General features: G+C 51.7%; 1 protein-coding gene across 3 annotated transcripts; it reads right to left on the bottom strand.

Annotated features, from left to right (window-relative positions):
* Positions 1 to 4,285: 4,285 nt before the first annotated feature.
* Positions 4,286 to 12,081, bottom strand: HMGB1 (high mobility group box 1). 3 transcript variants are annotated; one of them, XM_072361641.1, is made up of 5 exons: positions 11,901 to 12,081; positions 9,413 to 9,575; positions 9,031 to 9,176; positions 7,935 to 8,109; positions 4,286 to 5,896 (listed from the first exon to the last, which is right to left on the bottom strand). In XM_072361641.1, the coding sequence occupies exons 2-5, from the start codon at positions 9,560 to 9,562 to the stop codon at positions 5,720 to 5,722; spliced, it is 648 nt and encodes a 215-aa protein (XP_072217742.1). In that variant the 5' UTR covers positions 9,563 to 9,575; positions 11,901 to 12,081; the 3' UTR covers positions 4,286 to 5,719. The 3 variants fall into 3 exon arrangements, with proteins under 3 accessions (XP_072217742.1, XP_072182466.1, XP_072182467.1); XM_072326365.1 differs by lacking the exon at positions 11,901 to 12,081 and adding an exon at positions 11,694 to 11,826; XM_072326366.1 differs by lacking the exon at positions 11,901 to 12,081 and adding an exon at positions 11,748 to 11,786.
* Between the last annotated feature and the right edge of the window lie 648 nt (positions 12,082 to 12,729).

Below are 12,729 nucleotides of genomic sequence, written 5' to 3'. Positions count from 1 at the left end.
AAACGTCAGGGATAACCAGCATGGATTCACCAGAAGGAAGTTGTGTCTGATCAACCTGATGAGCTTCTATAATGGATGAAGGTGGGGGGGGAGGAGGTGAATGCTTTCTTCCTGGATTTCAGTATGGCCTTTGACACCACCTCCAGTGAGATCCTCATAGAGCAGATGTTGAAGTATGGGCTGGATGAGCAGAAAGCGAGGTGGATCAAAAACAAGTTGAATGGCTGGGCACAGAGGGTAGTGGTGAGTGGTGCAGTCTGGCTGGAGGCCGGCAACAAGCAGGGTGTCCCAGGGTCATTAGTGGGTCCAGCCCTTTGCCATCAGAGGTTTATAGAGCAAAACTGAACCCTTCCACATACCACTTCTGTGCTTAAAGCTTCCATTCCAAAGAGACTTTGATGAATCCTCAGCTGCATTTACCTGTATTGGTTTTTCAAACATAACGCCCATTTGTGGAATCATCCTCATGAGAAGGTATTGCTACAAACGTGTCGACAAACTGAAACGCACACAAACACTGCTACGGTCAGGTCTGATCATAAAACATGAGTCACCACCGTTCAATCATTTGCTAACCCACATTTTACACATTATCTCTTCTAGGAATCATCCCCACACACATCGGAGAATTATTTCTTTCTTTTTTTTTTTTTTTTTTTCTGAAAAAAAAGAGCTGTGATTTTTGCTTTTTGCTGAGCTGGTGATCCTTGTCTGCAGGCCGGCACAGCGCTGCACCCCTTCCATTTTTGGCTCTTGCTGCCCAGTGCTGTGACCAGGGGGAAGACGCCCTGAATGGGCACAAGCAGGAGCTCACTGCGGTGCGGCAGCCAGCAGTCTGCAGGCAATGTGAAAGAAGCAAAGAAGTCTTGCTCCTCTCCAGGTCGGCAGGGCGATGCTCTCACCTCTCCCAGCCCCGCTTCTCCAGGAGCACAGGTTGGCATCGATCCCGTTTCCTTCTTAGGCTTCTTTTTGAAGAGCAGCAGGGTGGGTGTAATGTGTTCCCAGGCATTTCTTAGGGGTTGTTTTTACTCTCCGTAACAAACACACTCGCCAAGCATTGCAGCGCCAGCCCTCGGTGTCCACTTAGTAAGAGTGACTTTATGGAAGGCGTCTTCCAAGCAGCGTTGTAGCTGTGACCTCTCGCTGCCGTAAGGCATACAGGGAGCTGGGTCCTTTCCAGACATTCAAGCTGTAGAGTTTGGTCTTTCCTGTTTTTCTTGAAGAACTTTTGGGAGGTCAGAAACGTGTTCTTTGAGCTTTTGCCACCTTACAGATGAAAGGCTGCTGGAATCATTAGGATGAATTTCCTCCGTGCCAAAAGTTGTTCCTTTAAGTCAAACATATTTTAAAGTTACAAGCGGAAATTTTCAAGGTGTAACTAAAAGTGCCCGTTTCCCTTTCTTGCTCTCTCCTTGCTCTGCTGTCTCACCGCACAGCTTGATGCACAGCGCTCCTCCAAAGGCCAGGCTCCAGCTTCTGGGGTAGCCAGCAGGCAGACCAAGCTCACATACAGCCGACGGCTTTCATTCCATTGTGAAGCTGCAGAAGGGAAGACTCGTCTCTCTTGCAGGTCACCTCTACCAGCAATCACTTGAGCAAGATGGATTTCAGAGTTAGGTGCTCTCAAAACAATGTGTGCTGTATTTTTCAGCAGCACAAAGCAGCTGTAAGAACAATCTGACCTTCATTCATAATAGAAAATCCATCGGGACCAAAATCCATCTCTGCTTTTCCGTTTGAGGCGCTTGCAAAGGAAAGCTGGGGGGGACACGACATGCACAGCATAGGAGACAATGTTACTAAACTGTTCCAACCTCCTGGAGATAGGCTTTGCATGGTCTTTACTCAGATGTTATACTGGAATAAGCAATGGTGTTCATCAGAAGGGAAATCATTATGGAGTAACTCTGCGTGAATAACAGTCTCTAAGTGTTTTTTCAGCCATAGGGCACAAAGTTTATTAACGAAGGCCCACATTCAGGCATTGCATTGGACTCGTTTGTGAAACACCCCTTCCCATCTTTCAGAGGCCAAGACGATGCCCACCCCGGCCTGCCAAAGCAAAATGCCACACACTTCTAAAAGCAGAGGCAAAATGATGCGCTACGTGGCCCTCACTGAGGTACGACGTGATAGCAAGCTACAGGGTACAGCCAAGGAACAGCGTTTGGATGAACTTGGAACGGCACCACCATGAATAAATGATGAGTGCATTTGTGACCTCAACACCTTTAGCTGGTCGGAGGCTGCAGGCAGGCCCTGCAAATGGTGAAAATTAATCACCGCTTGTATTAAATACCACCTCTGTATTTTGCCGTGTCTCCGTTACAGGTTTGGTATTGAATGACGTATTACAGCCCAACGCAGCGCAGCGGCTTTATGCCCTTAATCTTCCTGTGGGCATAGCTGGGCAGGCAGGCAGGAGCGAACTCGCAGGTTTAACCCTTAGGGCAATGAAAACGAAGGAAGTTTGTCTCAGCTTCACTCACGGCCCACACGAAGAACCCAACGTTGCCGCCGCAGTCTGACCAGCGGCTCTCCTCAATCCCTGCTCGCATCAAAATGGATGTCAGAAATACCCCTTTTCACTATTCCAGTTCTCGTTAAACCAACCCCATTTCTTGTTTGGAACAGGATTTTTTTACCCTCTACGATGCAGGTTTAAAGCTCTTAGAAAATGCTTTTTGTTTTGTCAGTGATGCCACTGCTGTCCAGCGCCCTCATAGAGAACTGCTGCCTACATGGCTGCAAATGGCACTCGTTATCCCTCCACAGGCACCAAGTTGGAGATCGCAGGGAGGCAGATTTGGGCAGCATGAAGTGACCTCAGGTCAAGTGATCTTGTAGCAGTGGAGCTTGACCTGCTATTGCCAACCATCAGGCTGAGCTCCTACTACCATGATGCTGCCGTGCTGGAGCTCACGGGGGACCATAGGCAGAGAACAGCGAGGTGCCCTCCAGTGATAGCTCTCAGCAACTCGGATTTTAAGAGAATTCCTCCACCTAACGATGGGCTTTTCCCCTAGATGTAATGGCTCCATCCTTTCAGAAGGGCCCAGGAGACACAACCCATCTCACATGTGCTCGAACAACTCACAGGCACCTACCAACCACTCGTGAGAAAACCTCGGCCGCTCTGGAGAACGTCGCACACCTCTGAGCCGCCCTCAGCACCCGCAGGTTGCTGGTGGGTCTCCTCCTCACATAGCAGCGTTGGGAACATCTCCTGTCCCCTTCAGCATGGAGCACACCCTGTTGTTGGCTGAGCCCTGAGATGAAGGCAGGCACTACACCCGGCTGAGGTAAGCACTGCCACTCATCTTTTAGGGCTCCTCTGCGTAACTTTTGTCAACATCCAGCACTGCAGACCGAGGCACAGGACTGAGGGACCCCCTTACGTATGCTTGTTTCAAGAGCAAGAATCAGAACGGCCTGTGTGGAAAAGGACCACGATGATTGCTGAGTTTCAACCCCCTGCTACCTGCAGTCACCAACCACCAGACCAGGCTGCCCAGAGCCACATCCAGCCTGGCCTTGAATGCCTGCAGGGATGGGGCATCCACAGCCTCCTTGGGCAACCTGTTCCAGTGAATTCCATCTGCTTTCCACCTTCGATCCAGAGAAACACAAAGCCCTTCAGCGCCACAACTCCGTGCCATTGGCTCATGTAGAGGGGCGGCACCCAACTGCAAAGAAAACCAAACTCAGCTCTCCTACGTGTTCTGCATCACCGTCTTCCGAAGAGCGTCTTCCTTCTGTTTGAAACAGAAAGCGGGGACGTAAACCAGCGCAAAGAAATGAATCCCTCAGGATATTAAGCAAGCCACTTAACTAAGTATTAAAACCTCTGCAATTATTAGTTTATTAGTATCATCCAGGATCCAGATGTTCAATATTTCTCCTGAAGAAGTTATACATAAATGCAAATTGAAATAAGAATCTGAAAGTCAAAATCGTATAACAAAACAATACTCCAGCACAAAAGCGTGTAAAATTACAAGAATGCTTTTTTTTTTTGGCTTTTTTTTTCCTTTTTTCTTTTTTTTTTTTTCTTTTTTCTTTTTTTTTGCTCCTTTTAAACACTGGCACTTAAAGAGAACCATAATTTGATAAGCACAGAGTTGCCGAATTGTCCCCCCGGACTGGTCAGCAGGTGCGTGTGAGAATCGTTACGGTTGCCAGCACTTGGAAGTTGGACTATATATGCAAGGGAATAATAAAACCAACCCCATCGACCCTTGGGCTTTGGTTTTGGAAGAGAACTGCACTGGACCAAATTAGACGGTGTTGGTATACCATAAACATTTCACTTTTTAATGCAAAATTTAATAAAATGTACTTTTCCATACAGCTATATTTAACTTAAAAATGGGCAGACATCGAGTGCGGTATAAAACCTAACAGGAAAAATACATCTTATCTCGTTTTCAATTTGAGACAATATACAGCTTTGTTTCAAGGGCTAAAACTAGAATTTCAAGAATACAAATATGAATTTACATAGATTTAACAAATAATAATGGTACCATTTATAGAAATCTTAGAAAGAAAGATCATTTCTCGTGGGCCGTTTTGCTACCAGGAGAGTTTCATGGTATAAAGCCCGCGGCCATCGCCAGACCCGTCACCAAAAAATAAGGCGGCCATTTCCCGCTCTGCACTCCACACACCGCAGGTATGGTCACCTCTCGCCAGCGCTGAGATTTACACATCCGACCTCCGTTACATGGCAACGGGGTCACACCTGTAAAGGTCTCCACCCCGGCTGGACGTACACCCTCTTCCTATGGGTCCTCCCAGGACAAAACGTAACGTCTGCTCCCTCCCCACCCCCAACCCCCCCCCCGAAGTATTTCATCTCCGTTAAATTGAACTCTATACTTCTCAACTCTCCAAGACTGGTAAATTCATGCAACAGAATATTACGCTTCACAAACTTCTGAACGAGAATCGCTTTGATGAGATTGGTTTCTTTTGTTTCCAGTTATGGACAAATATTCTTTCATCGCACGCCTATAGATTTCTCTTCTTACCCTATCATGAATATGCAGGGTATGTAGATCAAAGCTGTGTTTATCAGCTGGATATATGAAAGATGAAAACTGTAATATTCACGTGATCCCAAACGGGCATTCAATAAAGCAAAAGATGAGTTCCCCTCAAAAATAAAAGGAGAGAGAGAGAGAGAGAGAAAAGAAGACGTATGATTTTCCAGGGCACCTATTAAAGGACAACAATACTAATAAAAAAAATTGTATTTACTTAGAAGCATTCAGAATGTCAACAAAACAGCTGCAACTCGCTTTTTTTTTTTCCTTTTTGCAATTACAGAGTGGTATTCAATTAACAGAACGACAATTATTTTTATGATGCATCAGAGACAACTGAAGATGAGAAATGAACTACATCCCCAAATAGGACTAATTTGTGCTGTGCACCAACAAGAACCTGCTTTAAAACTCCCATGCCAATTTACAACCCCCACACTGTACCAGGCAAGGTTAGTGGCCATTGAAATACCACTAAGGACAGGGCTATCTAAAGACACATTCGGTAGTGTGTTAACTATACAAAAAAAGAGACACTGTACAGTTTAAAAACAAATCTTACACAGCCTTACATTTCATTGTTTGTTTGTTTGTTTTCTTTAAAAGGAGTGAGTTGTGTACAGGGGGGTTAAATGCTTTATAGACAAGAAAGAAATTGCTCTAAAAGAGACTTATTCATCATCATCATCATCTTCCTCCTCCTCTTCTTCCTCTTCTTCATCCTCTTCATCCTCTTCGTCTTCGTCCTCATCTTCCTCTTCTTCCTTCTTCTTCTTGCTCTTCTCAGCCTTGGCAACTACTTTTTTGCCCGCATCAACCTTCCCTTTGGCCCGGTATGCAGCAATATCCTTGGAGGAGAAAAGCAGGAAGAATCTCTTAAAGTTTAACCGCTCAACAGCTCCGAGCAACTTCCAAATGACATTCATGAAACCGGAGCTACCTGGGTGTCTGTACCGGGCAGGACCAAGAGCCGTGGCTTCAGTTACAACAAGGTGAACCGAGCCCAACAGTAGAAAAACGAGGGAACAGAAGCCTCTAATGCAGAAACAATACTCAGACGTGCTGCCGCTCACTGCTTACAGCTGCTGAGGAATCCCCACTGTCAGGCTTTTAATAAGGGGTCAGAAGAGCTGCTGCCTCGGAGGAAAGAGGCACAGCTGAACCCATTTCCCCGTAAGGAAATGAAGCAGGGAGACCTCTTAAGGTCCCTTTCCAGCCCTATCTTCCATGTCAGCTAAAGAAAAGCACACAGAAGTACTTACCCGAGGCACAAAATTATAATTAGCCACCCAAAACACACTAAGATGACATGGCGTAAGATCTGCAGTGTTATGCCTCAGCAAAGAGCAATCACACAGAATTCTGCTTGACTGAAGTTTACAAAATAAAAGGTATAGGAACTTTGATTAAAGGGTAGACAGTGCCACCTTCTGCATGCAATAAATTTATTCCAGCGGTTTATAAGGCACAAAATTCAGTCCCTGTTATAGGAAGTCAAAACTGCACATGGAAGACCAAGACAGAAAAACAGTCTCCCCAGCTTTAAGCTAAAATCAAAGGGACACGACAGAATTGATCTACAGGACTCTCAAGTGTATCAGCTAGAGAGAAAAGTGAGTGACTTTGTGCAGACGGTCCAAATCTTCCAACATTCCCTGTCCCTCCACCGTTACACCACTAATCTCACACTCCCTTACAACTCAGCAGTAAGTTTGTAGAAGAGATGATGTCCACTCAGCAAAAGGCAATCAGTGAGGTACTGAGATTCCTGCACCTTAAAAACCCACTTGTAAACATTAGAAACGAAGACAATACAACAAAAACAAAGATGTCCCGGACTAAAGACTCATGATTGTGCCATGTATAAAGTCCCTTAGGCTCTGTCAGCACTGGATGTAAAATATACTCAGCACGCTGACAGCTTGAAGCTGCATCAGAAGGACAACACAGGGAGCCTTCTATACCCCCAACCCCTCTCCAGCATGTGACTGATGAACTCTCACAGGAGCCACCTTGTTCACTATCATGCTACAGTCCTGAAGCGGTTTTGCTGGCCAGCAGGAGATGCGCCCAGCCTGAGGCCATGGCACACACACAGATAGATACCTTGGTGATTGTGTGACTCCCTGTGTGACACACAGCAGCTATTGCTGAGTGCTGACCCACTGCAAAGCATCAGCACAGATGCTGGCAGCAAACCCCCTCCCCACTTGGTTTCCTCACCTTAGGATGGGAATCTGGCTCACAAATAAAGGGCACACATAGCACTACTCTGTGCGTGCAACGTGCCGCTGCTGCTCCCATCATGATGATGGGGTTTAGCTTGAGTAACTCAATCAATTGCATGATATACTGCTTCATATGTATTATTAACTCTGTTAATTACTGGAAAAGAGGTGGATGCAAAGTAATTAGAGGAAAAAGCACACGTAGCACTAGCACCTTACAAGTGTTCTGACACCAACCCAGGAGCAAACTAAGAATAGCATCTAGGTATTTCAATCATTCTAACACTCAGGGATACACAACCCCTCTAAAACAAGAGAAACATTTTATTCTTTACTGATGTTACTTAATAGTAGCCCTTAACTCAGATGCTGCTGTGACCTATTGTTTTAATAACAATACGCACACGATGGTATCTATTAAACCATCATCGACGGCCCTGAGTTACAGATAAATGAAAAACATTCAACAAAGAGGACTCCAATCCTGTGTTATAATCATGTACTTCATGCCCCTTCGAGTGACACTACCCTGAAAGCACGACATCTGTCATCAGTACGCCATCGTGAGCAACACCAAATATTTGGGTACACGAGAATGGAAAAGCATCTAAACTGAGGTTTGTTCTCCCTGAACCACCTCCATAAATGCCAACATTACCTTCTCATACTTCTCCTTCAGCTTAGCAGCCTTCTTTTCGTAAGGCTGTTTATCATCTGCTGCGGTGTTGTTCCACATCTCTCCCAGTTTCTTTGCCACGTCCCCAATGGACAGCCCAGGATGTTCTCCTTTGATTTTGGGACGAAACTCAGAGCAAAACAAGAAAAAAGCCGAACTACAGGCACACAGAAAACAAAACAGAAACAAAGAAAGCATTTTAATTTTAGACTTTAACCTATTGTTAACAACGAGTTTTTTGACCTTATTTACTTTGGAACATCACCTAAAAGCGAAGCAAAGATTGATTATAGTGGAAGACGTTAGAAGTAAACAAACTACCTTGAAAACTTAACACATACTTGTCTCCGAGTAATGCTGCGCATCTGGTCTCGTTTTTGGCAGGACCCCCATAGAAGCCCATTTTATAAACCATATGCAGAGCAAGCCCTTCAGAGAATGACTGAACGGTAACAGGAGAGCACGAAAACAGCAATTATTTGTTGTGAGAATTAGGATTTCAAGATGACAGCATCAGCCCCAACAGACTTCTCCACACCTTTCAGCATTAATTTGTTAGAAACCAAGACACACATACACACAAGACGCGTTCCTACAACAAACTGGTGTCAAGCAGTAGGTGAATCTGAGCTGAGCAGTCTATCTTCTAGCTAAGGTTCTCCAAGCAGGTTTTGTGCATGATCATCCCTCTAGCTTGTTTTGTGCACAAGGCTCCGCATCCAAGCGGACTGCCAACTCCAATTCCTGCTCAACCAACAGGTGGTGAGAATGGCTACAACTATTTTACCACTGTTCTCAATGAGAATGATCCCTTTCTAAAGAAGTTGGAAACATCAATCAGAACTGTGCCCTGTAGATTTTTGCCTCCGCTTTTAGAGGCTGACTTTACTCCAGCCTGAAGTGGACCAACCTGAAAACAAAAGCCTAATATTCATCATTAAATTCTCAGCCTATCTTAACACCACTGGGCAGAAAAATGAAGCCATCCTGCACTTCTGAAGCTCCCAAACTTGGATGTAACGACCATTTTACAATGCGACAGTCCTGAACAATGCAGCCTGACCAGAAAACCACTTACGGAGGCCTCTTCGGTGCATTTGGATCCTTGAACTTCTTTTTTGTTTCCCCCTTAGGTGGTACGTAGTTTTTCATTTCTTTTTCATAACGAAGCTTGTCCGCCTTTGCCATATCCTCAAACTTCCCTTTCTCCTTAGAAGACATAGTCTGTAAGGCAATTAAAACAACACTAAGATTTGAGAGCACATCCAGCTCCGCTCCAAGATTTCAGCTGGGGGAGCTAAAGGTAAGGCAGGACCAATGAATAGCGACCTGCCTCACGAGTGTATTCCTATATATCTAGAAGCTGAACTTTGACACAAATAATTGACAGCTTTGAGTAATGTTTCACGCGGGGCAGTTGCTTAATGTTTTGCACGTGTTTTTTAAGCCATTTCTCCTACCTTCCATCGTTCTGAGCATTTTTTTGAGAACTCTGAGAAGTTCACTGAAGCATCTGGATGTTTCTTCTTGTGCTCCTCCCGGCAGGTTTGCACAAAGAAGGCGTATGAAGACATTTTACCTCTCGGCTTCTTAGGATCACCTTTGCCCATTTTTGAGGATTTTCTGCAGCAAGGCAAGAAAGACACCTTTACAACTTTTCCTATCTACAAGCCAAGGCAGGAAGTAAGCCATGATGAACAGCTGAACTGAACGAGACTTGTTAGAGCAGCGCTCCGAAATCACATAACGGGAAGAAGTTTCTTTTCAGGAATATCTAGTGAGGGTTTTTAGCAGCGCTGTTTGAGGCAACTTGGCAGATACAACCAATCACAAAACGTGCAGTTCTGGTCTCTGACAAGCAAAAACGCCCCTTGCAAGCAGCCTGTAGTAACTGCTGGCATCAGGGCAACGGGGACTGCACTCCCACTAATAGTGCTGGCTTCAGAGGAACACCTTATACTTAAGGGAGGAAAAGAATGAGAGTATCCTCTCCTTTGGGTTACTACATTGGTCCTTCGCATAGCCTTCCCACTGCTCTGCCCTGTGGTCTTTTTTGGGGCATATTTATGGGACACACATTATCCTGGGGGCTTATTTACAAGAGACACGTTATTGTTACGTGCTGCATGTTACTGCTCTCTGTAAGCGCACCGCAAGAAGCTCCCCGCACTCATCCAGAAACACGGGCACGAAGCACCGCTGCCACCAAGGCAGGGATGTGAGTGAGGAGTGTGACACTTCCTCGTGGCGCGCTGGGCCGGAGGGCACGAAAAACCTCGGGCACGGGGTAGCGCTTCTCCAGCTCGGCCTGAGGAAAGCTCTCCGATAGGAATTGTCGGAAGGGGAAAAAAATAGAACCAAAACAAAGCCCACCCCACCGCGGGCCGCCCGCATCGGTTTGGCGGACAGACAGAAACGGATTGCCGCTCCGTGACTAAACGCGTCCGGTCCGAAGTTTCGCTCAGTAAACAAGAGGGCCGCGGCCTGCAGCGGCTCCGGGCCCGGGGCGCTTCCTGCCGCCGGGACAGCGCGGCCGAGCGCCGCGTTTCAAAGGGCGCCTTCCCGCCATTTTGGCCGCGTCCCGGCGGGGGGCTGAGGAGCGCCCCGGGGGCGGGCAGAGGGCGCACAAAACGAGCGAGCCCGCTGAGGACGGCGGCGCCCGGGAAGTTCAGCGGGGCTCGGGGCGAAACGCTCCGGGCGGCCTCCGGGGACGGAGCGACCCGCCGCCCTCGGCCGTCAGCGCGGGGCGAGGCGCTGCGGCGGTGCGGGGCTGCCGCGATGGCGCGGGCTGCGGGCGGAGGAGGTCAGCCCGGCTGCTTCCATTTTGTGCGACGGGCCGCCGCGCCGCCACAGCACGGCAACGACACGCGCGCTCCCCGCCCGGCCCGCCGCAGGGCGCGAAGGCCGCGGGAGCCCCGCTGAGGGACGGCGGGTCGGGCGGGAGGGAGGAGGAGGAGGAGAGGGAGGCGCGGAATGGCCGCTCCGCCGCCGCGCGCACAGAACATGGCTCCTTCCTCCCTTCCTTCCCTTTGTGTGAGCGCGCCCGTACCCTGGCGCACACGCTCAGCCATTGCAGCCGGGGGAAGGCGGGCGGGAGGGAGGGGGGGGGGGGCGGGAGGCGGGTGGGTGCGGGGGGGGGGGAGATGAAAGTGGGGGGGGGGGGGGGAAAGGCCGGCTCGCTTCCAGCGCCCGCCCGAGCCCCGGCGGAGCGGGCAGAGCCCCGCGGTGAACCCCGCCGCCCCCCTGCGGAGTTTAAAGCCCCCCGGAACGCAGCGCTCACGGCGGGCCGAGCGGCGGCGGCCACAAAAAAAAGTTCCCCCGAACTGCGCCCCCGCCCGCCCGAGCTCCTCGCCGCTCCGCCGCCGCTCGCCTTGTTTTCTCGCTCGCGGCTGCCGTCAGCCATGTTACAGCCAGGCGGCTCCGGGGCGAGCGGCTCCCGGCCCCGCGGCCCCGTCCGACGGCACGGAGCGGCACCGCACGGCGCGGCCCGGCCCGCCCGCCCTCCGCAGCGATGGCTCCTGCGCGGCGCCCTAAGCCGCTTAAGGCGGGCACGGCGCGGCACGGCGAAGCGCGGCACGGCGCGACCCGCGCCCCCCTCGCCTCGGCGGCGTTCCGGCCCCGCGCCCCCCCCAACCCAGCCCGTTCTTCCCCGGCCGCCCCCCCCCTCCCCCCAACCCCCCACCCCGTCCGCCCGCCCGCCCCGCTCCCCCGCGTCCCCGCCGCCCGCGCTTCGGCCCCCACCCCGGCCGAGGGTCGGCCGCCGGGAAGCGGGTTCCCCCGGGCGCAGCCCCTCGCCTTTGTGTGCCGCCTTTCCCGGCCGCCGCTGCCCCGCGGCCCCCCTCGGCCAGGCGGCGGCGGCGGCGAGGCGAGGCGGGCAGCGCCGGCTGCGTGCCCGACCGCGAGCGCGCCCGGCCGGCCCCGCGGCGGCCCCCCCCGGCGCCTACTCACCCGCGTCAGAGTCGGCACGCAGCCCCTCGCTCGGCCCCCAGCCCCACAGACGCCCGCCCGGCCGCTCGCCCCGGCCCCAGCGCTGCCTGGGTCCCTGTGCAGCCCAATGCACCGCAATGGCTGTGAGAGCGGGATCGATACGCAGCCTCCTCACACTCTCGGCGCTGGTAACATTACTCTCAACACAGCCCCGTCCCCATTGGCCGCCGCCAAGCCAGCCGCCGCGCCGATTGGCCCGGGCCCTTCCATTGTCCTGACCAGAGAGCTCCGCCGATTGGGCGCGGCGCGGGACACGTCACCGAGGATTGAAAGGGCGCGCAAATATAAAAGTGAGCGGAGGGAGCCGGCCGCCGGCGGGACGCGCAGTTCTGAGGCGGCTGCCGGGCGCCGCACCGCAGACCGCCGCCCGCTCGGCCCCGCGCCGCCCTCCCGCAGCCGCCGCCGGCCCCGCGCCCTCCGGGCCGCCCCCCGCCCGCTCCGGGGAGCCCCCGCAAGCGGCCCCCGGGGGAGCGCGGAGCGGGACGCGGCGCCGCGGGCGTTCGCGCGTCTCTCCCGTAGCGCCGCCGCCCCTCTACCGCGGCCCCGCTGCCCGCGGGCGGACGCCGAGGCGCGTCTTCGGGGTGCAGCGGGGTTCCGACCCCCGCCCCGCCGCAGCCGTCGCTGGGCCGTGCCGGGAGCCGCGCGCGGGGTCCGACTCCTGCGGTGGGGTCGCTCCTCTCGGGGCGGGGTACCTCGCTCGGGGGCTGCGAGGAGGACGATCCGCAGCCGTCGGCGCTCCGTTACTCCCTGTGGATGGAAAGGAGCGGGGCGGGGTGTCCGAGCGGCTCCC

Source organism: Excalfactoria chinensis, chromosome 1 (assembly GCF_039878825.1).
Source record: "Excalfactoria chinensis isolate bCotChi1 chromosome 1, bCotChi1.hap2, whole genome shotgun sequence".
Lineage (NCBI taxonomy): Eukaryota > Metazoa > Chordata > Aves > Galliformes > Phasianidae > Excalfactoria > Excalfactoria chinensis.
This window is presented reverse-complemented; position numbering and strand designations above follow the sequence as displayed.